We start from the raw sequence: 22,840 nt of genomic DNA, 5'->3' as shown, positions 1-22,840 counted from the left end.
ACCAAGAAGATGAATCCCTGCAGTCACGAAAGCTTTAAATCGAAAAATACAAGGCATCATGTTTGCAATAACCGCAACACAAGCAGTCAAAATTCAAACAAAAAGAAACAACTCTGATAATGGTAACGATATGCACTGTCCTTGAAGTTGATTGGTCCACACCCGAGACAGCTTGCCTTAGAGCCTAGTCTCCATTGGTGTTGGACCAGGGTAAAAGCCTACTACTATATTTTGCCACTGGTAAAGGAGGTCTCATAGCGCCCTTCTAGCCGAGGGCTCCGTTCGCCAGTGGTGGCGTTGACGATGTAACCGCGGGGCTGCACCTTCACCCCCTCATCTACGAACTCTCTCTAAGGCAGCGGCGTGCATGCGGGAGGGAAGGTGCAGACCTATCGGGGGTGCAGACCTATCGCAAAACGTTCGGCTGCATCGTTTCCTTTTAACTATCGACCCACGTGGTTTGAAGGGTCGTGCATTGGCCAGTGCCAACAGTGCCACCGAACTCCCCAGGATTTTGCCAGATTAGCTTGGTGAAATGAGATGCTCGATTTAAAGCTTTCGTGACTGCAGGGATTCATCTTCTTGGTTCTTTCGGTAAAGTCACGTAGAAGGGAAATAATCAAATAATAAAAATAAAACATAATAAAATACAATTCTCATGACGTATTCTGTCGGTTAGACCTGTTCTTCACCTGAGGACGGCTGCTTGCGTTGTGGCCGAAACGTCGTGAGAATTGTATTTTATTCAGTTTTATTTTTATTATTTTATTATTTCCCTTCTACGTGACTTTACCGAAAGAACCAAGAAGAGATGCTCGCTGTTGATGATGGCGCCGATTTCTAATTTTATCGTACCCCGCATGTGCAGATTTTGTTACGGCACATTCGATGGGAAAAGAGAAGACAAAGACGAAAGAGGAGGAGGAAGAAGGAAAAGAAGAGAGGAGGGGGGAGGAGGATGAGGAGGGGAGAGGAGGGAGGAGGGGAGAGGAGGGAGGGGGGGGAAGGAGGAGGGGGAGGAGTAGGAGGACCTTTCAGGCCCAGGCTTTAATGTTTTGTAACACTGACTCGGTCCCAGAACAAGGCTATTAAAGACGTGAAGCGGCGGGTGCCACCGTGGCATCCACTGCCAAGTGACTCCCACGGCGAGTGCGTCTCTCCCACCACAATGGCGCACGCACGCACGGCGCAAGTCGCTCTGCCTGCGAGAAGTCGCCGACTCGCATTCAATCGGAATTTTATGGGAATGAGACAACGGAAGAGAACGAGACGCTGAATGGGATGAGGTATTGAAAAGGGATGAGACATTGAATGAGACACTGAATGGGGCATTGAATGGGAATGAGACATTGAATGAGACATTGAATGGTATGAGACATTCAATGTCTCATTCCCGTTCAATGGAACATTGAATGACACACTGAATGGGACATTGAATTGGAATGAGACACTTAATGGGACATTGAATGGGACATTGAACGGGAGTGAAATATCTTGGAAGAGGGTGGGTGGGGGAGCGTGCACACTTTATCCCACAACACACGACACCTGCCAATTGACTAAACTGTGATCCGTCCTTGTGGACAGAGTTGTGCTTAGCGGGGGTGGGAGGGGGTGGGGTGGATAAAAAAAAACACCTGCCCCATTGTTTCAACTGCCGTGCCGGGAGATAGAACTGAATTGGCGGCCTCTGGTCGCACGTCCGAGTCAGTCCGGCGTTGCGAACCGCTGCACCCCAGCAGCAGCAGCAGCACGAGTACTCTCTAGCCGGACGTCGGCGGCGGTGGTGGTGGCATCCGCGCCGTAACCCCCCAGGACACGCGACCCCCGCCCATCGACCTAACCCGCGGCGAACCCCGGAACACGAGGAAGCGCGCCTTTCTGACGCCGCACGGGCAACGGGGGCGGATCGCGCGCCAACGCGACGGTTAACGGCGACCCGTCACCCGCTGCCAAACGATGGCACAAGGCCCCTGCTGGGTGGGCTGCGGTGGGGGGGGGGCGGGACGTGTGCTTCTCGGATCTCACCTCGGCTCCACTTCGCGCTGTCAATTAGCTAATTGAGACGTAATCGGAAGATTAACCAGCAGCGCCCGTTTTGTTAGCGCGCAAGCGGCCTGAAGTAACGTCTGCGGCCGCAGGTCGCTCGCTGGGAAGTGCTTCAATGGTGCACGATATGTACGTGCGATGCGTCTAATTATAAATCATAATGATTTTCACCACGAGCTAAAATTAAATAAGATTCATTTCTCCGGGTGCCCAGCGGCACACAACGGAGCTCGTGCGTGACGGAAGCGTAGCGCGTCAGGCGACTGCCCCCCCCTCCCCCCCCCCGTACATAACGCGCCCTTTTAACTTCGCGAAAACCACTCGCATAAAGATCAATCCTTATTTTCCCCCAGCCGGGAGTGTCTACATTACGATCGCTGCGTGCGGACACTCAGCGCTGCCTTCCTTTGCCTTTGAAGTTTAATGCCTCCATTATTTTACAAATTCTTTGCGCACCTTGTTTGAAAAAAAGAAAATCACGGTTTGGACCGTGTCTGCAGAAAATGTATTTGACCGATTTCAGGTAGACTCGAAGCATTCATTGCACTTTGGTTAAATCAATTATTTTGTAAATGGTAAAATCTACTTTTTGTTGCACTTTAGAGAGAGTATAGGGCAACGCTGTTGGAAGGGTTCACGCTGGAAACGTAAAGTTCACCCTGGTGAAGAACCGCAGGTGCACGCTGGGTAGAAGGCCACGCGGCGACGGGGCAGACTGTGGGTCACAACGCAATCGGAGATAAGTCACGAGGGGCTCAAGAGCGGTGGCACAGTGGGTTGGCGCACTCTTCTATCAACCCGTTCACAGAAATCAACGGCACAGACGGAGGAATCAAACCGTGGACTCGACGCGGCAATGGTAGACAAAGGCAAGCTATCCGTTTCCCCCCATTAAAGTGGGGGGCGGGGGGTGGGGAACGCTCACACGCACGGGATTCAAAAATAAAACAAGTTGAACGCAACTGCCTTCGCATTTGCATGTGAGATCACGAAAGAAAAATCGGCCACTTATCGCACGAAAAGGTCAATTCCCCGGGATCACTTCTCAGAAAGCGTTCAACTTCAGCCAAGCAGCTGCTCGTGCATCGGCTTACAAAAAGGTCACGGAAGTTTGCACCTCGTGCCTCTTCTCGAATTACATTGGAAGATTAAAATTGGGCTATTGCTCTTTTTGGTTGTTGCAGCATATCAAGTTTTTGTTGTTGTTTTAAGCGAACCGTGATTTAACAAACACGTTTAGAGATATTCAACTAATCGCGAGTTAATCCCAAAAGTTAACCTGTTCTTAAGGAGCCGTCAGTGCCAAGAAGAATCAAATCCAAACGTGCATAATATTCTACAGCCTAATCAGCATTCATCATCATCATCACCATCAGCCCTGGCTGTTAATCCACTGCCGGATGAAAGCCCTTCCCAAGCCGCTGCCATTTCTGACAATCCTGCCGAGTAATAATCCACGGAGCACCTGCACACGAGCATTGCGAGGAACGGGGCAGGCGGGGTGGGGGGGGGGAGCCCCTCATCCAGCAGTGGATCGACAAAACGGGCTGTACGTGTGCACGTGCAAAGCCAGGCAGTGGACATGGTGGCAGCGGCGGCAGCTTCACCGGCGACAGCGCCGGCAGAGTGCAGAGTGCAGCGGGCAGCGGGCAGCAGCAGCAGCACGCTCGCAAAGCGTGCTGCTGCTGCTGCTCTTGTTGCTGGGGAGTCTGGCAGGAGAGACCGAAACCGAGGAGCGATATCCGACCGGCAAAAAAAAAAAATAATGTGCGCTAGAGCTCGCTTCGACGATCCCCACGCGGGTCACGTTCACTCCTCGGCGAAAATCCGTTAACGCAACAATTATCCGGGAGCGTTGATTAATTGACGCAATCTGTGTAACGGCTTCATATGTGGGGGGGGGTCCACCAGCGGACATTAAAAGTTCCCGTGGCACACGAGATTATACCGAGAGCGCCAAGCGGCGCTGTCACGCCCAAATTGACTAGCCGATTAAAGTTGGGCTCTCTCCATTGGAGGCGCTCGCCACAACGGGCCCTACGGCAAGCGGAAGCGCCGCTCCCTCCGCGCGAGGACAGAAACAAAAACCATCAGCTCGTAAACGCACAGATGACACAAATGCACAGGTAGCGCAACGCGTTGCGGAATTGTATGCGCTTGTACAATTGCGCCCCGTAGGTCTTCGCACGGACGGACGCTGCCGCGGTATTAGTGGTCGGCAGGCTGGGATTGGCAAACGAGAAGTCGTCACGTTCGACCTCCCGGCGCGGCAATTGAAACAATAGGCCAAGTGCCTTGAATCCCACCGGCAGCCGATGTCTTGCTTGGCAATATAATTGGGTATGGTACAGGACCACGACCGACAAGTTTGCGTGCGGTGGGGTGCAGGGCGAGAAGCTCGCACACCTCCTCCAAGACGTCTGGGTCAGTGTGGAAGAGTAGGCCAAAACGTCAGCCGAGAGGGTCCTCTCTCGAGGGCACCCTCGAGCGGAGGGCCCCTTGGTTCCACGAGTGGGGTGAGCAAGGAATTGCAGGACTGCCCAGCGCCTTTCACCTTCGTACGCAAGCCCAGCGCTGTATCGCGATGGCACAACAAAGTTTGGGAAACGTTAGCTTGCATTGCCATCCCTGAGCTTCTGTTCAGCGTCCTCGTGTTTTTTTATGTTTTCACGTGATCATTCGCACACAAATTGCCCACTCGCCCCCCCCCCCCACCCAAGAAGGAATGTCTGGGGTTGAATTGTCGGGGCGGTTGAGTCCCGATCGGCGGTAGCAATGAGACTCAATTCTTTGTCAGCCCTCGCGCTTATCGCCCCCCCTCCCACGATGCTCGGCGACTCGGCTCTGTACCGTCACCGGCGGCTCCCTCGACGCGGCGCTGCAACGCGGCTCAGAATTTGCCGAGGATACGTTTCAGTCTGCGGTCGAACTGCAAGTCGGCGACTGCATCGAATTCCACGCAGACGACCTGCAACTGCGCGCCCTTCGTGCGATAACGCAGACAGGCGATCCGGGTTCATCAAGGGGCTCGTGTGACGGGTCTTAACGCGCTCACGGCTGCGATGTCGGGGGGGGGGGGGGGGCCTTCAAGGCAGCGACGGACATTCCGCATTCGCACGGCAGGAGCTGGTCTCCGCCGGAACTTCCACAAAGCGGTATTCGCTGCGCGCCGTCCCCTGACGCACGGGCGCACCGCAGGGCCGGCACGACGGCGCTGTAAACACTCGCGTCCCCACTTCCTTCCTCCCTTCCTCTAGGGCTGCTCGCTTTTGTCAGGCCCTCTAAATCCTGCGCTCTTACGGGGACGGTGGGGGAGAGCAGCACAGGGGGAAGCTGCCTCCAATTACAATGCAGCTACAGCCATCTATTATATTCGCCAACACCCCCCCTTGCCCCCCCCCAAGTACTGCATTATTTATTTATTTACTAATATTCAACCACGGCTGGATCACCCATTGTTTTACCGTTCACCAAACACTCAAACGAGGGTCCCGAAAAGGTCACCCATCAAGCCATGGCAACGGGAGGGCACAAAGGTCGCTCTCAAGTGTCTCGCTCGCCTCTGCCACTGCGCGGCCCGGCCACAACGCCTCCCCCCCCCCTGCCTGCTTGCCCATCGCCCAATACCCAGAGCACCCACACCCCCGCCACAATACCGCCAGCCTCCACTTAAGCCTCCGAGACCCCCTCAGCCACAATCGATAGCGAGGTTCGGGGACCACGCAAGAGGGCACAAAGGTGGGGGGGGGGGTGCGTAGGCTGGGGACGCTGCCGCCCCCCCCCCCCCTCTCCCGGTCCCCTTGCCGACGAGCGTCGCAGGCAGCCGGCGACAGCAGCGCCAGCGGCTACGACCAGGGCGGCACCTGGACAGATTGCCGTGAAACTGCCGACTTGGCTGCCGTTCTCACTTCCTTGCTCACATCGACAGAGACGACAGGAGCGCAACGCCACGAGGAATTTCCGAACGAGCGCATGAAGACATTTGTCATCATCGGTGAGAAAAATAGTCATCATTACTATGAGAAGACATATTTTGGTCACTGTGCTATTATGGTCCATTTTCCGTTACATTGCCTCTCAGCTGTTTTTCCCTTTTAGAACATTATTATTGTTAAGTTTGTGTTAGTTGCGCCTATGCACAACTGGCCAACGCAATCACTTTTTTTTTTAAATACACAATTATTAAACCAATATTTATTGCGAGAAATTTTTTTTAAAGTATCCGCAATTTTATTTGTACATGAAAACGGTCCTCCAGCGTTATGCATATATATATATTTTTTATGTTATTTTGTATTTTACCAGATGAGGCCCCACCGAGCTGCAAAGCTGTTGTTCAGGAGCGACCTGGCCACTAGGCCACCACAAACGACAGCTCAACGACGCAGCTCACCGTGTGGAAACGTACAGCAGCCAAATTTCTCTAAACGCGCGATGTCGATTCGAAACGCGGAGGGAAAAAACTGAGAAAAATCCACGTGACCCACAGGAGAGAACACGCAAACTCCAAATATACAGCAGATGCCAGGGTCGAGATCGAACCCACCACCTCCTCCACACGAGGCGAGGGAGTTAACATCTTGCCACCAACGGCGCCTGGGTCGCACTCGCGGCGAATACGCCGAAGCCACACATGAGAGAGAGAGAGAGAGACGAGACGAAGGGACGTCAGACATGTCACCGAGAGAGGAACAGAGGGGGGAGGCGATGCTGCAGAGAGCCGTGCGAGTGGCTGACATCTACACGCAGGCCGCAGATATACGTGCGTCGCCTCCTACAGAGCTGTTTTTCTCACATTAAATAAATATCGTGTTGTGTTTTTGCTCAACCATCCCGTGTTAATAATTCACCCCTTAATAATAAAAGGCACGATATTAGATCATTCTTTATTTAGCGGCTGCCGCGCTGGGATAAAAATAGCCGGCACCCCCCGACCACGCGCTGCCATTTTTGCAACAATCGCTCCAAAATTAACGCTCCCCGTTAGAAGGCGACAATCCCTGCCCCCCCCCCCCCGGGATCCAAGAAGGGCATTAGTAAACAAATGCAGAGAAAATGCGGAACCTCGTTTTATCTCCCATCCGGCCTGGTGCGGGGTAATGGGCAGCCCTGCCTCGGGCGTGCGCTCGCGCGTTCGTTTGCCGGAACGCGCGACGCGTAAAACATGGGCACTGGGGAGACAAAGGCGGCTGGGCGTGGGGCTGACCACCCTCCTTTTGTGTGCCCGTTCCAGCCTTCAAAAGGTGTTCGTAAACAACACTAGCACCAACAGTCTTGTATGGCTTTTTATGGGGGATTTGCGTTTGTCTATCTGCCTACCCACCCGTGTGTCACGGGAGTCTGTAACCCCCACATTTCCCTGAGCTGCTTGAGCCAATCAACGGACCAGAAGACAGGTTCCAGTTGTCAGCTCAGGAGGGTGCGGTGTAACGTGGCGGAGCTGTGCCGTGGAAAATCCCAGGCGGGCGCTACTCTGGCCAAAGTGTTTGTGACCCTCCAATCCTGGACAGGCCTCATCCTTGCCATGGCCGGTAAAACGAGCACAAATTTGCGTGGGTAGTCAACAGCGGTTATCCCCCGGATAACCTCACCCACTCCCGTGGGATTGTTGCGTCTCCATCAAAGGCTCAGGGTAGCAAATATATATACATACACACACCAGTATCCCTCCCTTTCTTGTTTGAAAATACACAAGTCCCTCGGTTAACAGTGACATTAGTTAACGTTTTTTTCGGTTGACGTTTCGCCTCCCATAAGACCCCCATGGTTTCGACTGATGTTAACATTTTGATTAACGGTAACATTTACAATACGCAGAGGACGAGATGGAACATGCTGGAGGAGCTCGCGATGGGACGCCGTGTCCGGAGCACTGCACAGAAAGGCCTCCGATTATTACAAATACGAATAATAATTAGCGCTAATGAAGTACCTGTCACGGTAATGTCTCAAGGCACCGTGAGTGAGAATGAAAAGAAATGACGCAGATAATAAAGTGGGATGGCAGAGTGAGAGCCAGAGAGGCAAAGGGATAATTAGAAGAAAGCTGTTTTGTCCGTAAGGCTGATGTCCAATGGTCGGGGATTCCACAACTAGGGGCCACCAAGGTAACCGCCCGATCACCCAAAAAATGCGACTGACAGTAACCATGTCCTTCCAGGCTCCTCTTCATCGCAAAAAAAAGAACGAATGAATTTCAACGCATCGTCGCGTGCTTGAAGACAGAAAGTGAACGCCGCGCAGTCGAAGCGAACCAGGCGTGACGACGGCGACTGCGGCGGCACGACCTCGCAGGAGTTTGCCGATTGAGCCGAGCCGAGCCACTCGCACGAGCGAGCGAGCGGTGCTCCCGGCTACCGGGATGAGGCACCCACCCCGGAGGTTCACAGCCAAGAGCGGAGCTTGAAAGGGAATTTGCGCAAAACACCGCGACCCAATCAACGCTCCGCGAGCTCAGGCACAGGGTACAGACTGTGCGCGTTCGTCCGCGATGGGATGAGTTCCCCCTGGTGCCATCTTAGTCACCGCACATCCTCTGCAGTTCCTGCCCGGGTACAAAACTCGGCGAACGCTCGCCCGCGTCCAAAACACGTCTCTCCCCCGGGGCGGCGATCACCAGATTGGGGGCTCGTTTCTGATCGTGACCATTCCACATTCCTATAGCGGGGCCGAGTGGATCCAAAGAACGACCACCGGTGAGCTTCCTTCCAAAGCAGTGCTCGCTTGAGCGGCAGCGCAATTGTGCAGACATAGAAAATAGGACAAATCAGTAACCATGTTTTATGACTCTGGGGGGGATGATGGGCCGAATAAACCCCCTACTGGGATTTGAACTCCCGACCTTCCCACTTTTGAGTCCGGCGATGGTCAAACAATGACAAAGACCCACTCTGTATAGAGCCCACACAGGATGTTGGGCAAGTGCTGTTGGTGAAGACCTGATTTAGGCCGAAACTGCACACGACGGGGGGGTTGTGGTGTGGTCAGAGAGACACCCCCAAACTTCACAGCGGAGTGCGCTGTCCGTGATACTGACGCTCCCCACAATGGTCAAAGACGCGCGCACACAAAAAGTACAAAGATTCCCCGTATAGCCTTCACAGACTGTTGCGGCAAGTGCTGTTAGCGAGCACCTATGAAGGCCGGAACAGTGGCACACGCGCAGGTGTTTGGCCAGTAACCACGCCCGACCGCCTTTGTCTCCCCATTGACGATGTTTACACACTGCACCAGGTACTCATTTGAGGCTGAGTCGACCTAAGGGAGGACCGGTACCAAACAAAGACAAAGATTCCCCGTATAGCCTTCACAAACTGTTGGGGCAAGTGCTGCTAGCGAGCACCTATGAATACCGGCACGGTGGCACACGAGGGGGTGGGTGGCCAGCACCACAACCGACCACCTTTGTCTCCCCATTGATGATATTTACACACTGCACCAGGTACTCATTTGAGGCTGAGTCGACCTAAGGGAAGCCCAGGACCGGTGCAGATAATTGTCACTGGTGTTGGCCGTGAGTGGGAATTGAACCCGGGTCACCGGGTTTGTAGCGCAGCGCAGTAACTGTTACACCACCGCTCCCCATTATACGTGCACACACACACGCACTTCTGTAGTGACTTAAAGCTTTCGTGACTGCAGGAATTCACACTCTTTGGGGTTCTTTCGGTAAAGTGACGCAGATAGAAAAATAATCAAAAGTAATAAAAAATCACGACGTTTCGATTCGCAACACAAGCAATCGTCCCATCTACTGGACTCTACCGAAAGACCCAAAGAGTACTTAGTGCCTGTGAATACAGCCGGAGCACCGGGTGCCCCGATTGGACGAGCTAAGAACACGTGACCGGAAGCGCGGCCTCGATTGGAGGAGTTAAGGACACGTGGCCAGAAATGGGGGCGCCGTCCTTGATACAGCAAGGGGCGGGGGCCGGGGCCAAGGGATAAAAGTGGAGTGCGTTCGGGGATTCGGGGCTCGTTCGGGGATTCGGGGCTCGTTCGGGGATCAAGAGAGTTCACAGACAGGCACATAGTGAGCAGCCTAGAACAAGTTAGCCACACTGAGCAACAGAACCCGGTGTACAGTGAACTGTTTAGTAAACGCGTTGCCTCCTACAACGGTGTGTGTGCGCTTCAGTCGACATACACTACACTTAGACCAGCCGGCGTGCACCTCCCAAAAGGATACATCTCTTCAAAGTAGTCGAGGTGAGGCGGCTGCAGGATGTCGAGGGCTGAAAGGACCTGCAGGTAGAGAAACAACAGGCCCAGGGTGGGGAGGGGAGAGACATTGGTGTGAGCACATGGCTTTAAGAACGACACAAACAATGGACCCCCCCACCCAGTGCATGTGGAGTCACAACAGAGACCCCCTTCTTTCCGCTGGCACCTCTATGCCGAGCCAGCGCGATGCCTCGATGGTATGGGTGGTCGCTATGCCCAACAGGAGCCAAACCGTGATACTCTGGCCTTGATAAACCACGGAGTAGCAGCCAAATACTCTAAACGCGTGATTTTGATTCTGTGGAGGGAAAAACCTGGAGAAAAATCCACGCGACCACGGAGAGAACATGTAAACTATAAATATACATGCGTCAGGGTCGGGATCGAACCCACATCCTCCTGTATAACAGGCGAGGTAGTTAACATCTTGCCACCATTACTATGGCATAGGTTTTTGCGGTTGCGCTGTACCGTTCTCCGATGTATTTTCGCGATGTGCCGCGTGTTGATCGGCACACGATGGCCGACATTTCACTCCACCTGTTGGGGAGCTTTTCCTTACAGAATTCGGTTCCTGACAAAGCTTCCAAAATGGTGGCAAGCAACATCAGACATCGTGCCAAACAAAAGCCGGCGCACAAACCCAAAAACACTTTGGAGCGCTGTCGTCAATCACCGTTATCGCGGCTCAAAAGTCCGCTTACTCCCACCGCCCCCCCCCCCCCACCAAAATAATGACGATAATTGTCCTGCGACCGCAGCAACCGAGAGACGACAGAGACAAAGGGGAAAATGATAAGACGCGCCGTTGTCACAATGTACTTTTTTTTTCTGCTGCCGCTTCACAAACACGCGTGTGACAGATTACATCTCATGGCCCCGAGGTACAGTTGTCCACATCGTGCTGGCTGGGCAGGGTGTGCCGTCGACAGTGAAATGGCCACGAAACGCACATCTATTTATAGAGATCACTGGTTGGATCTGATGTCGAGACCCATCCATGCCATACGAACGTGGAATTGCTTCCAACTGGCTTAGGAGAGCCAACGGGGTAGGTATTACAGGGTGCTTAAATAAAATGTTAACACTCCTGAGAATTTGCAACAATACCACCTGGGAGAAGATTCCAGGCCATGTGTGTTCACAACGATGGCGAACAAGTGGAGACTGGCTTTTTGAAGCTATTAACATCACATTTGTCATCATGTTAGTGTATTATTAATCAGTTCTTTGAAAACGATAGTCTCATATAAGTGTTAAAATATTTTTTAAGCACCCTGTATAAGCACCGTCCCACGCATAGCTTAATTCTCACCGAATATTTTTTGGTTCATTGGTGGAACTGGAGTGGGCACGTGACTGGCAGCCACAGCCCGTAGCGAGAGGCGGTGCTCTGGGGATGCAGATATATTTTTCCGGATGCCGAACCAGATAGTTCCAGCTCAAATTAAGCTCTCATCTTAGGCTTAATTGAGATTAAAAATAATAATTGTGATTCCTGTAAGTGTGATTTACTCTCAGCATCGACAACTAATGACTTCACGGTGGTTAAAAACAGAGCACTTTAACGCCACGTAATATGAATAATGGCTGGAATGGTGGCAAGACCTGGTTCGCACATTGCACTACGAACCCTACGACGGATTCCTGTCCATGGTTAACACCAGCGGTGAGCGATATCTGAACTGATCCTGGCGGCCACTGCCCCAACACTTCACCAACACCGCCCCCCACAACCGGCGTGGCAAAGCACGGTCAACACAACCTCCGTGACCTACAACGACGTGGGGAGGGGGGGGCTTCATCTAGAACGTGCTCCCTCGACAGAGGCACCCATTCATTCTGCTGTCCGGATATGGAACTGCCTCTCCCTGAGCACACTGTCGGCGAGGTCACCGATGATTCCGAGTCTTCAGGCCTTCAAATGCCGAGCACCACATGGACATCTACTAACTCCGCCGCAAGCCTCGCAGGGACCGAGGTCTTGTGAGCTGCAGTGAACCAATGATTAATGCCGATTAAGAATGTACTCATGTCTGATACGGCTGTTGTTTAAAATTGCACACGATTAATATAATCCGGGAGTGGATTGACGAAAGGGTTGTAAATAGTAATTCTTCTTCTTCTTGAGCATGAGATTAGGCTCTAATGTGTACCACTGGATGGCTGCATTCGAGGACAGAACGAATATGATGCCGCTGCGAAAACGCGCGGCCGCGAGGTAAGTCCCACCCCCCACCGTAAAGCACGCTGGGTAAGGCAATCGCGAGAGACGGAGCGAGACGCTGTGCTGTGCTGCTCTGCCCTAACGGTAACGGAGTCTAGATTTGAAGCTTTTGTGACTGCAAGGATTCATACTCTTAGTTTTTTCGGTAAAGTCACGTAGGTAAAAAATGATATTCTAATTAATAAAAATAAAATAATAAAAATCACGACGTTTCGGAGGCAACACAAGTCTCCGTCATCAGGTGGGACCGTCACAGTCGAATCTTTAAAATCAAATTTGAAGCCATACACTTTTGGCATTCGCTCATCCTTGAGCCGAACCGATAGGCCGAAGGTTTTTATTATTGTCCGACGCTGCGTCAACAGCGCTGTACACGAGCAAAAACGCACTACACTTTGACGGAACATTCTGAAGGTTCTCGCATAAACACACGGACGTCTGGGTAGAAGTAAAGGGGATTGAACCACACCTCGGGGCTTTGAAGTTGTCGGAAATTTATTTCAAAGTGTTCATCAGAAATTGCGGCACATTGGGGCCCTCTCTACCTTCGCACGGTGCTATAAATAGTTAAATGACGGAGCCGCGGCGGTGAAATTGTCGCGCGTGCAGCGAGGGCGAGACTCGTTCGTCTTGCGCTCGCAACAAAAAGAAAGGCACATCCGGCCCCACGCTGATTTTGTTGACAGCAAATTGTGGACGTGCGGGGCGCGGAGAGTTCGCTTGTTAAATGCATATCTTCACTAAGAATGTCAAACCCAGACATTTTGCAAGGCCACCACCCTCCCCCCTTCTCTATCTGGGGATCGCCCGGGCGTCCTCGTGATTAGGCAGCGTAAAACCACGGTTCAAGAGATTTTCGAGTCTGGGGGGGTTCAAAGTTCGGCAGTTGAGGTTCTGTAGCATCTCGGATGATCATTCCGTGTGCTGACCCAGCAGCCACGCCGCCTGCTCATTTGCCGATGTGTGTAAAAAATATATATCCCGTCGCTTGAAAAAGGCCACTGTACAGCAGCGTTGACGGTTACTTCTCTTCAGTGCCCTTTTCAATTTGAGTTCTTTTAAAATTCCACCCCACCTCCCCCCCACCCTGCCCCTTTATATTACAACTACACAGTCTATCGGTAGGGCAGAATGTAGGTTCATAATAAAGTTTTTGGGTTAGATCGCGTTATTTATAAATGTGTCGTAACCCTCCACCACCCGACACGGCCAATCAGCAAAAAAGTGTCACGTTGACAAGAGATAAATAGTTCACTACTTTAGCCCACCGGTGTGTTGAAGAGTGAATCCACAACATTTACAGTTTTTGAGTACGACGTGTCGCTGGTAATTACATCCAGCATCATCGGGCAATTCGCCGGGTGCTGATTGGCCGTGTCGGGTGGTGGAGGGTTACATTTAAATGTTTATTATGAATAATATTGCTCGTGAAAGCTTAAGAGTATAGGTACTCCCCCACACCCCCCCCCCCCCCCCGTCTCTGGTAAGCGTGGAAGAGGAGGCCAAATACCCTATAGAGCTCCCTCCGGTGGAGGCCCCTTCAGCCAGCGGTGGGATGAGCAAGCAATTGCATGGCTGCGCCTCTGCCTACTTATTTATTTGCAACATGCGCAGCAGCCAGCGTGGGGTGTCTGGAGGTATTCACGGTCGGCATGCGGCGATAAATCACGAGCGATTAAACGAGCGCGGCTATTCGCCTGGTGCCATCAGCCTGCTGCGACACTGTCCAGAAAAAGCCTTAAAAACACAAGGCTGCTCGTATTTACATTCCACCAAAAGCACAGTCCAAACTGACACATCTGCTGCTGCTGTTGCTGTTTGCCCCCTCCCGCAATGTTGACGCTCGATGCACATGCAAGCGCGTACGGCGCGAGCGGTCGGCAATCGTCACGGCCGTCGTCACTCGTGACCTTTCGCCGATTACCATCAACAGTCGCTAGTTTGGCACAACGGGATCGCCGCCGAGACTCAAGACGCGAGGATGACCGAGACGGCCGTCAAAGTGATCACCGATAGCATTGTGATGGCACATCACGGCAAAAATATACGAGGATCGTCGCGGTGATCGCGCGCAAACCCCCGTCCAAATAACCAACGGCAACGAGACGCCGCCAAGGGCAAGAAAAACTGTCCTTTATTCATTTAATACCAGATGAAGGCCTCCTCAAAAAACTAAACGAACATTTTTTTTCTATTTCACCAAGTAAGGCCCGCTGAGCTATATAGTTATTTTTCAGAAGCAACCTGGCCACAAATGACAGCTCAACGAAGTGGCTTATCACGTGGAAATGCATAGCAGCCAAATACTCTAAAACGCACGTTTCGAAATGTGGAGGGCAAAACCGGAAGACCCGGAGACAAATCCACGCGACCACGGGGGGAGAGAGAGACCTGCAAAAACTCGAAACATACAGCAGCAGGCGTCAGGGTCGGGATCGAACCCACAACTTCCTGTATACCAGGCGAGGTAGTTAACATCTTGCCACCGCTGTGCCAATCATTGGAATTGTTTTACCAAACTTCACCACTCTAGTCAGTGCAGTGTTGGTGAAGGCAGACCAGAACCTTTTCAGAAATCGCCTGCCACCGCCGTTATCCGCGGCCAGGAATCAAACCCAGGTCGCTGCGCTCATGGCGGTGCAGTTTTGCGAACCACTGCAATACCGCTCCACCCAGAATCAAACTAACTCTGCTGAATATGTAACTATCTGTGGCAGGTAAGGCATTGTTGAAAGGACCTCTCACTTGAGGAAGCTCAAGAGAGACCCTCCTGAAAAAAAAATTCTCGAGACTTGACGAGAGCTTTCCAGGGTAAAGAAGCGGAGTAATAATAATAACAACAATAACAACGTTAAAGTCCAGAGTGTGCACCATCACACCACAGCAGCACCCGCAGGCACCGTTTAAATGTATTTAATCATTTCTCGGTTTTCCCCTCTCCGCTCCTCCGCTCGCCTTGTGAACGTCGACCGCTCCATTGCTGGGTGGAGGGGGTGGGGGTCGGCATTTGGGACCAAGAGGAGGGCTGGAGGAGGGCAGGGGGGGGGGGGCTGAGCCTTGCAGCCAATTACTGGGCCTGCGGGGGAGCGCGTACGCGAGTGCTTCATCTTATCCGAGCGGCGGCGACGTGGCAAGCTTGGGTAAAAATAGCGCGGCCTCGGATAAATCAATGCGGCTCCCGTGGATTTCAGCAGATTTTAGAAGCAGGCTCACGGCTGCGGCTGCAGCGCCACCACCCCCCTCCTACGCACGCACGCACGCACAGGCACAGGCACAGGCACGCACCTGCGGCCCCAAAAACAACCTCCCCCCCCCCCCTACTCGCCCCCAACCGGAGCCGGTTGTTGCCACTGCAACCCACGCGGGTTACCAACCAAATTAGATTTTCTTTTTTTTTCTCATAAGGCCCGAGATCGGCGGCAGTGACATTGCCTCTGGAATTAAAATAGAGAATTCCGGACATTTTCAAATCGCTCGATTCGGTCATCTCATTGGTGCATTAGAATCTAACTGTAAGATAACAACAACAAGTAGCAGTGGCATCTACATCTACAGGGGATTACACAACTTTTAAAGCCATTCCTGGTGTTTAATGTTTGGAATCGACAGGAGTAAAGTTAGATTTACGAACAAATCGACTTACGAACAGACCACTAAGTGGAGGAAGTCCATGTATTGTTCTTATCATTTTTCACCGATGTCAGTCGTGGCTGGGAATTAAACCCTGGTCGTTCGGCTTCATAGCGCAGCGTGCGACGCCACTGTTCCCCTGCACCAACTCACACACCGCCTTGTAAGCAGGGAACGGGCAAATGTTTCGTCGCTACGGCCCCCTCCTAAAAGTGACAAAAGCGAGCAATCCGATTGGCCGAACATAGTTGGCGTTCACACTTTAATTCGATCGCTTGAGAACTTTTAAGGTGACAGATTTAGGAGTTGTGAATTGATGGACGAGCAGCTTTTTTTCCCCATGAACAGATATTGATCAACAAGCAAACCCTCAATCAAAGACGGGCACACAAATTGACGTACTACAAAAGACGTGGACGTTTTAGGAAATTGCTGCTCGTGGCATGGACGGCTCTCGCACACCGGAATTGCAATCCAGAGGTCGCCGGTTCCATCCCACGGCGCGGATATTCCAACAGCGGAGCAAGTTCATTCAATCTCTCCACACACTCCTGTCCACCCAATTATCCGAAAGGCTGGTAGAGTGTGGCTGGGTACAATTGGGACAACTCTCACCCGCTTCCAAGAAGTCTAGCCAATGTGGAAGAGTAGGCCAAATACCCAAGGACTCTCTAGAGCTCCCTCTCATTGGAGACCCTCTGCAAGCAGAGGCATGGGCAAGACATTGCAGGGCTGCACCTTTATCTTTACCTATTCATCTGATACTGCAGTCCAGCATCATGGGAAGAGGGCTGGCTAACAGAAGGGGAACAACAGGGAGCCACCATGAGCTTAAAGCCCAGGTGTTACGCGCTAGCCATGTCAACTCGCGCAAAATTGTGGTCAAATCTCGCACAAACACACATGCACGCACTTGTGTGCGCTACCCACTTAATGCGCAAGAGACAGCAAAGGATGAGACGTAAATAAAATATTTTCCAATTTTGCACGGGGTTCCTTGAAAGCTTAGCTGGAGGTGTTGTGACCAGTTAAACATGAGCCGATTCTAGGCAAGGACATTAGTCGGCGTTTTGTATTATAGTTTTGCATCAAACTAGGACCCGCATCTTAAAGAGAGGGTTTTTTTGGCTACAACAACCTGGCAGTTCACGAGCGTTAGTTCAAGCAAGCCTCACACTCTGGTGGTGAGACACCGCATGGCAAAAGCGGTCCACGGTTTTGCTCGTGCTGCAGCAACGCTGCCGCAATGATGCGCACCCAGAGGTCGCATGGCTGATGGGAATGTGTGCAAAATATGTTTTTTTTACGTGCAGGGCAGAGACATGCGAAGGAGACATATTTGTCTGCTTCCCCCCCCCCCCCCCACCAAAACTTGGGTCACTTCGGCACCAACTGTAGTTTTCATAGAGGGCTCTGGCGTTGGACGTCTGGAACTTGGCCGGCTGACGAGACCAAGGTCACAGAGGGCCCAGCTAAACAAGCGCTACCGAACGGAACGGAGTCCAAATACTCTTAGTTCTTTCGGTAAAGTCACGTAGGTAAAAAATGAAATTAAAATTAATAAAAAGAAAACGATAAAATCACGACGCTTCGGAGGCAACACAATTCTCCGTCATCAGGTGGGACCGTCACAGCCAGATTTGTTCGGTGAGGACACAGCAGCAGATGTGAGTGTGAAAGCGATGGGTATTACCTTCACACTCTCATCTGCTGCTGTGCCCTCACCGAACAAATCTGGCTGTGACGGTCCCACCTGATGACGGAGACTTGTGTTGCCTCCGAAACGTCGTGATTTTATTGTTTTATTAATTTTAATTTCATTTTTTACCTACGTGACTTTACCGAAAGAACTAAGAGTATGAATCCTTGCAGTCACGAAAGCTTCAAATCTAGAATCCGAAAGATACTCACAGGCTGACGGGACACGTGCCTGTGTGGAGGGAGAGATTCTAGTCTGCTTGCTTTCAACCTATGGGTATAACAACGTCTGAATTAAGCGCTGCCTTAACAACAAAGTGAACTGGTGAGAGTGTGGCCGTCACTGCGCCTGACACCGCCCGCATTGCATTTGGAAGAGACAAACAGTCGCCGTGTAATTTCCTGCGGATATCAACAAAGCGCCGTGCCATCCCCCGTGTGAGAAGGTCATTTTGGCGACCCGCGGTGACATCCCCCACGGAAGAGGGCCGTCGGAAGAAAAAGTTTGGCGTTACATAAAATTGACACGCTGCGTTCAATTTGAAATTAAATTATAAGCGAAAATACATAACTGTTGGTTAGATATTCTTGTTTCTTTTCGGTAAAGTCACGTAGAAGGGAAATAATAAAATATATATATAACTATACAATTTTCACGACGTTTCGACTGCAACACAAGCAATCATCATCAGGTGTGAAATCCAGTCGTAACGTCGTGATAATTTTATTGTTTTATATATATTTATTATTTTATTATTTCCCTTCTACGTGACTTTACTGAAAGAACCAAGAATATGAATCCCTGCAATCACGAAAGCTTTAAATCAAAACTGTTGGTTACTTATTTACATAATTCGACACTTTGCAAGGATAGCTGAAGATATTACAGATGACAAATATAGCTCAGTAGCCATCTCTGCTTGGGAAAACAAAACGCTGCTTTAAGCGTGAACACACATAGGGGCTTGGCACGCATAATAAACATGCACGCTCGTATATACGTGTCTGAATGTGTGTGCGCGTGTCTGTGCGCGCGTGTGTGTGTGCGAGTGTAGTGGGGAGTGGTCGTGTAGTGGTTGTGCTATGAACCTGGCGACCCAGGTTCGATTCCCGCTCACGGCCAACACCAGTGACGATTATCTGAACCGGTCCTGGGCCTCCCCTAGGTCGACTCAGCCTCTAATGAGTACCTGGTGCGGTGTGTAAACATCGCCGCTAGGGAAACAAAGGCGGTCGGGCGTGGTGCTGGCCACCCACCCCCTCGTGTACCGTTCCGGCCTTCATAGGTGCTCGCTAACAGCACTTGCCCCTACAGTCTGTTAAGGCTATACGGAGGATCTTTGTCTTTTGTGTGCGAGTGTAGTGGGGAAGGGTGGTGTAGCGGTTAAGGCGATGCGCTACGAACCCGGTAACCCGAGTTTGAGTCACGCTCACGGCCAACACCAGTGACGATTGTATGAACTGGTCCTGGGCATCCTGTAGGTCGACTCAGCCTCAAAAGGGTACCTGGTGCGGTCTGTAAAAACATCACCACTGGGGAGACAAAGACGGCCGGGCGTGGTGCTGGCCACCCACCCCCCTCGTGTGCCACCGTGCCGGCCTTCATAGGTGCTGCTCGCTAACAGCACTTGCCCCGATAGTCTGCTGCAGGCTATCCGGGGGGGGGGGGATCTGTGTCTTTGTAACGTATATAAATTTAGATTGTAAAAGGTCACCCGGCACAGACACAATCACTTTACACCCCCTGCTGTCACCAGCATTAAATAAGCGGTCGCTGTGTTTGTAAAGCATTGGCCGCGCTTTTTTTTTTAGTGCGCACAATCGTGGAGACTACCACGGAGGGAGAGGAGGCCCTTTCGGAGCTTCTGAAAACAAAAAAAAACATCAACCCGCCTCTGCCGAACGGGGTCTTTTTTTTGTTTGCGTTTGCGCTAAAACAATGCTCGCCCCTGCTGAAGGGCAATTCGGCGTGTGACGTCCGACGTTTTGCTCCGCGTGCTGGGATCTTCTGCAGGAAACTCAATTCAGTTTTGCTCTCCGCGCGATGGGAAGCTTCTTCGGCGGGGAAGGAAAAAAAAGAGCATGGCTTCGGTCAAAGGGTGTGTCGTCAGTGGCCGTCGTGTGAACGAGTTCGTTTATATCAATGATGATGAGGACGATAACAAAAATGGTTTGTTAAGACAGGGCAAGAGAAATGCAGCTGGCGCAAGCTGTGTTGAATCCGCCCGCGGGACATCGGACGGGGACAAAATGACACGCAAAAAATAAAAAATGCCAGATTTTAACAAACATTTTTTAAACGTGCCGCAACAAAAAACAAAAGATCGCTCAAGTACCTGCGGGCAAACCCAGAAGTTCCCGGGGCATGGACCGAAACGTCTGACATCGCACCGAAACAGCACGCGGCGGTGCAATCCAAAGGACGCGGCAAAAGAATCTCTACCGTTTCAAAAGATTTAAAGAAGAGCCCTGTGGATTGGCGGCACTCGCGAAGAAACAAACAGGCCCCGACGAGCTAAAACCTGCGCCCCCCCCCCCCCCGGACCCCCCCACCCCCCCCTGCACGGACCGGCGCTCGCCACGGCTGAGCAACAGCGCGCGTAAGGGGGCAGCTGATGGTTGCGGTCGTACGGGTCCGTGATTGATCATGGACCACTTCAATTTATACCGAGGTTTTTGTTTAGCTTTGGCAATCCAAACACGGGGAGTGTGCATGCGCCAGCGATCTTTAAAGAGTCGTTCTCGATCTCAATCCCAGCTTTGTTATTTTTGCCTTTTTTTGTCTTTTGTCTGCGCTGCCTCGGGGCTTTCGGTGAGATTTGACCAACAGCATAAAAACTCACTTCAAAGAATGTAAACTGAATCTAAGGGATAATAACGCAAGGCAGATACTGCAGCAGCTATAGCCCAAAACATCGGGTTCCTTTAATTCTATTTTTGGGCGTGCAAGGAGAAGAGAGGCTTGGCTGAGTGATGGGTGGTTTTGGGAACGCATTACAGGGGAGGCAGTGAGAACAAAAGAATGAATGTTACCCGCGTCATCGTCGTCATCGTCATCATCGTCTAAATCCAGTGACGAGGGTTTCAGTGTTTTACCCCCTCCTCCACAACCAAGAGCAGCTGTAATCCATCTCACACGCCTACACATTTGTTCCATCCCCCATTTGACCATCTGCACACCTCCCCTCTCTGTTGCACATATCCTAACCCCACTGTTACGTGACAATTCGTTTTATATATCAAGTTCTGGATTTTTTTTTGTTTTATATGTGGATATATATATAAAGTGTCCCGCCACAAACTGCACGGCCGATGTGGCGCATTAGATTTTTTTGGTTTGTTTATTCTTTAATTCATGTGTTTCCACTCTCGCATCTCTTCGAGTCACTCCGAGCGCACTTCTCTGACGTGCTCCTCCGAGATCCCTTAATGCCACAGACAGGGGGATAAAGCGCTGGCTGACAGCTTCCTGCGTAATTCACTTGTCGGTCCATCTGGCAGTGCGCTGCCTCCCCGCACGCATGCATTAAGGCTCCTTAGCACCCCGCACGTGAACGCGCAAGTTTTTTTGGAACACTTCGACCCTTCGCCACGGCTTCATTCGTTGCGCGACCCCTACCACCAAAGGGGGAGGGGGGTGGTGGGGGAGCGGGAGCGGGAGCGGAATGCCGGCCGTGGCGTAATGGTCAAGTCGGCGGTTCTATTCCATCTCCCGGCGCGGCAGTTGCAACAATGGTGCAGGCTCCAAGTCGCCTACCACCACACCCACTCCTCCGCCGCCTTACGTCCACCCAGCAGTATAAAGCGGGGGCACACCGCAGGCCAATGCGGTTGGCTACGTACGCTCGTGCGAAAGAAGCTCAACGTACGTGCGTGCACGGGTTGATGTTGGTGCTGGTCACCCGGGGGGCGGGGTAGATTGTGGGCACTCCAAGATGTTCTGGCCAGCGTTGGAGGAGTAGGCCAAAACACCCTTTGCAGAGCCCCCTCTCTTTGGAGGCCCCCTCCAGCAGTAAGCTGCCGATGCGACGTCAGTGGAGTTGACCGACACCTGAAGGTTCTCGTCCATTTAAGGATTTAAACTGGCTGGTCACTGTAAAATAAACCGATTGTATGGTACGTACACACGCACAAATACAGCAATTGGGCTGCTATAAAGTTTGCGAGCGCGCGCAAAAAAAAACATTTTCACCGCCCTTGCAGGCGGTGAAAATTCAGCAAGCGCCGTCGTAGCTGATGAACATTTTGTACTTGGGTTGTCCATCAAACACTGAAACTGCATTGATTGCAATTCACTCCTACACAGTGAAATTTTAGTATTCTGGCCAATCTCTTTCACACTGGGCCTAACGTCTTGCAGGAGATGGCAGTACCCACACTTTTCCTGCGTGCAAATTGTTTTATTATTACTTAGATGTCCCAGTTACGAAGCCACTGGCACTTAAATTCTGTCGTTAAAAGTAAACAAACACCAAATGTCTTTCTCATGGGCAATTGCGTGACTCTTATATCTCCATTGGCTGGCCATGAACCAGGAGTAAAAATTCCACATTCCTATGACAAGGAGGGCGACGATTTATTGTGGGAATCACATATAATCAACGCCAGAAGCTTGAAGGGGAATGAAGGGGTCAAACCCGAACGGCGTTTGCAATCGCAAATTTCCCACCGAGTCAAAAAGTTCTGACCACAGAGCCACACCCGCATGAGCGTCGATGAATAATACACTTCATACAACACCGGACAGTTATTAATATTTGCCAACGGGAAGTCCAAAAATCCCCCCACCACCCCCTTGGAATAATGTAACCGCAACGTAATTATCATCTACTCCAAGTGCACGGATTCTGTGGCGAGGCTTTTACTCCCAGGAATTTGTCCCTCGGACGTATTTATTTAGCGATAATAACGGTAGCGATCGCGCCAGGTGTTCGCTCGGAGCAATTTGGCCCACAGGGCACGATGCGACAACAGGGCTTTTAATAGCAGCTCTGCCAGGGAGGGCACGGGCAA

At 51.6% G+C, this 22,840-nt stretch overlaps 1 protein-coding gene across 1 annotated transcript in view; it reads right to left on the bottom strand.

The window, feature by feature from the left end:
- Positions 1–22,840, bottom strand: part of NLK (nemo like kinase) — a 172,614-nt gene that overhangs the window by 39,919 nt on the left and 109,855 nt on the right. The window contains exon 3 of the mRNA XM_061562117.1: positions 10,238–10,293. Coding sequence (XP_061418101.1) covers positions 10,238–10,293 — 56 coding nt within the window. The remainder of the gene's footprint in view (positions 1–10,237; positions 10,294–22,840) is intronic.

Source organism: Lethenteron reissneri, chromosome 28 (assembly GCF_015708825.2).
Source record: "Lethenteron reissneri isolate LAM-NWPU_2019-01 chromosome 28, ASM1570882v1, whole genome shotgun sequence".
NCBI classification, from domain to species: domain Eukaryota; kingdom Metazoa; phylum Chordata; class Hyperoartia; order Petromyzontiformes; family Petromyzontidae; genus Lethenteron; species Lethenteron reissneri.
Note: the sequence above shows the minus strand (reverse complement) of the source record. Positions and strands in the feature narration are given on the sequence as shown.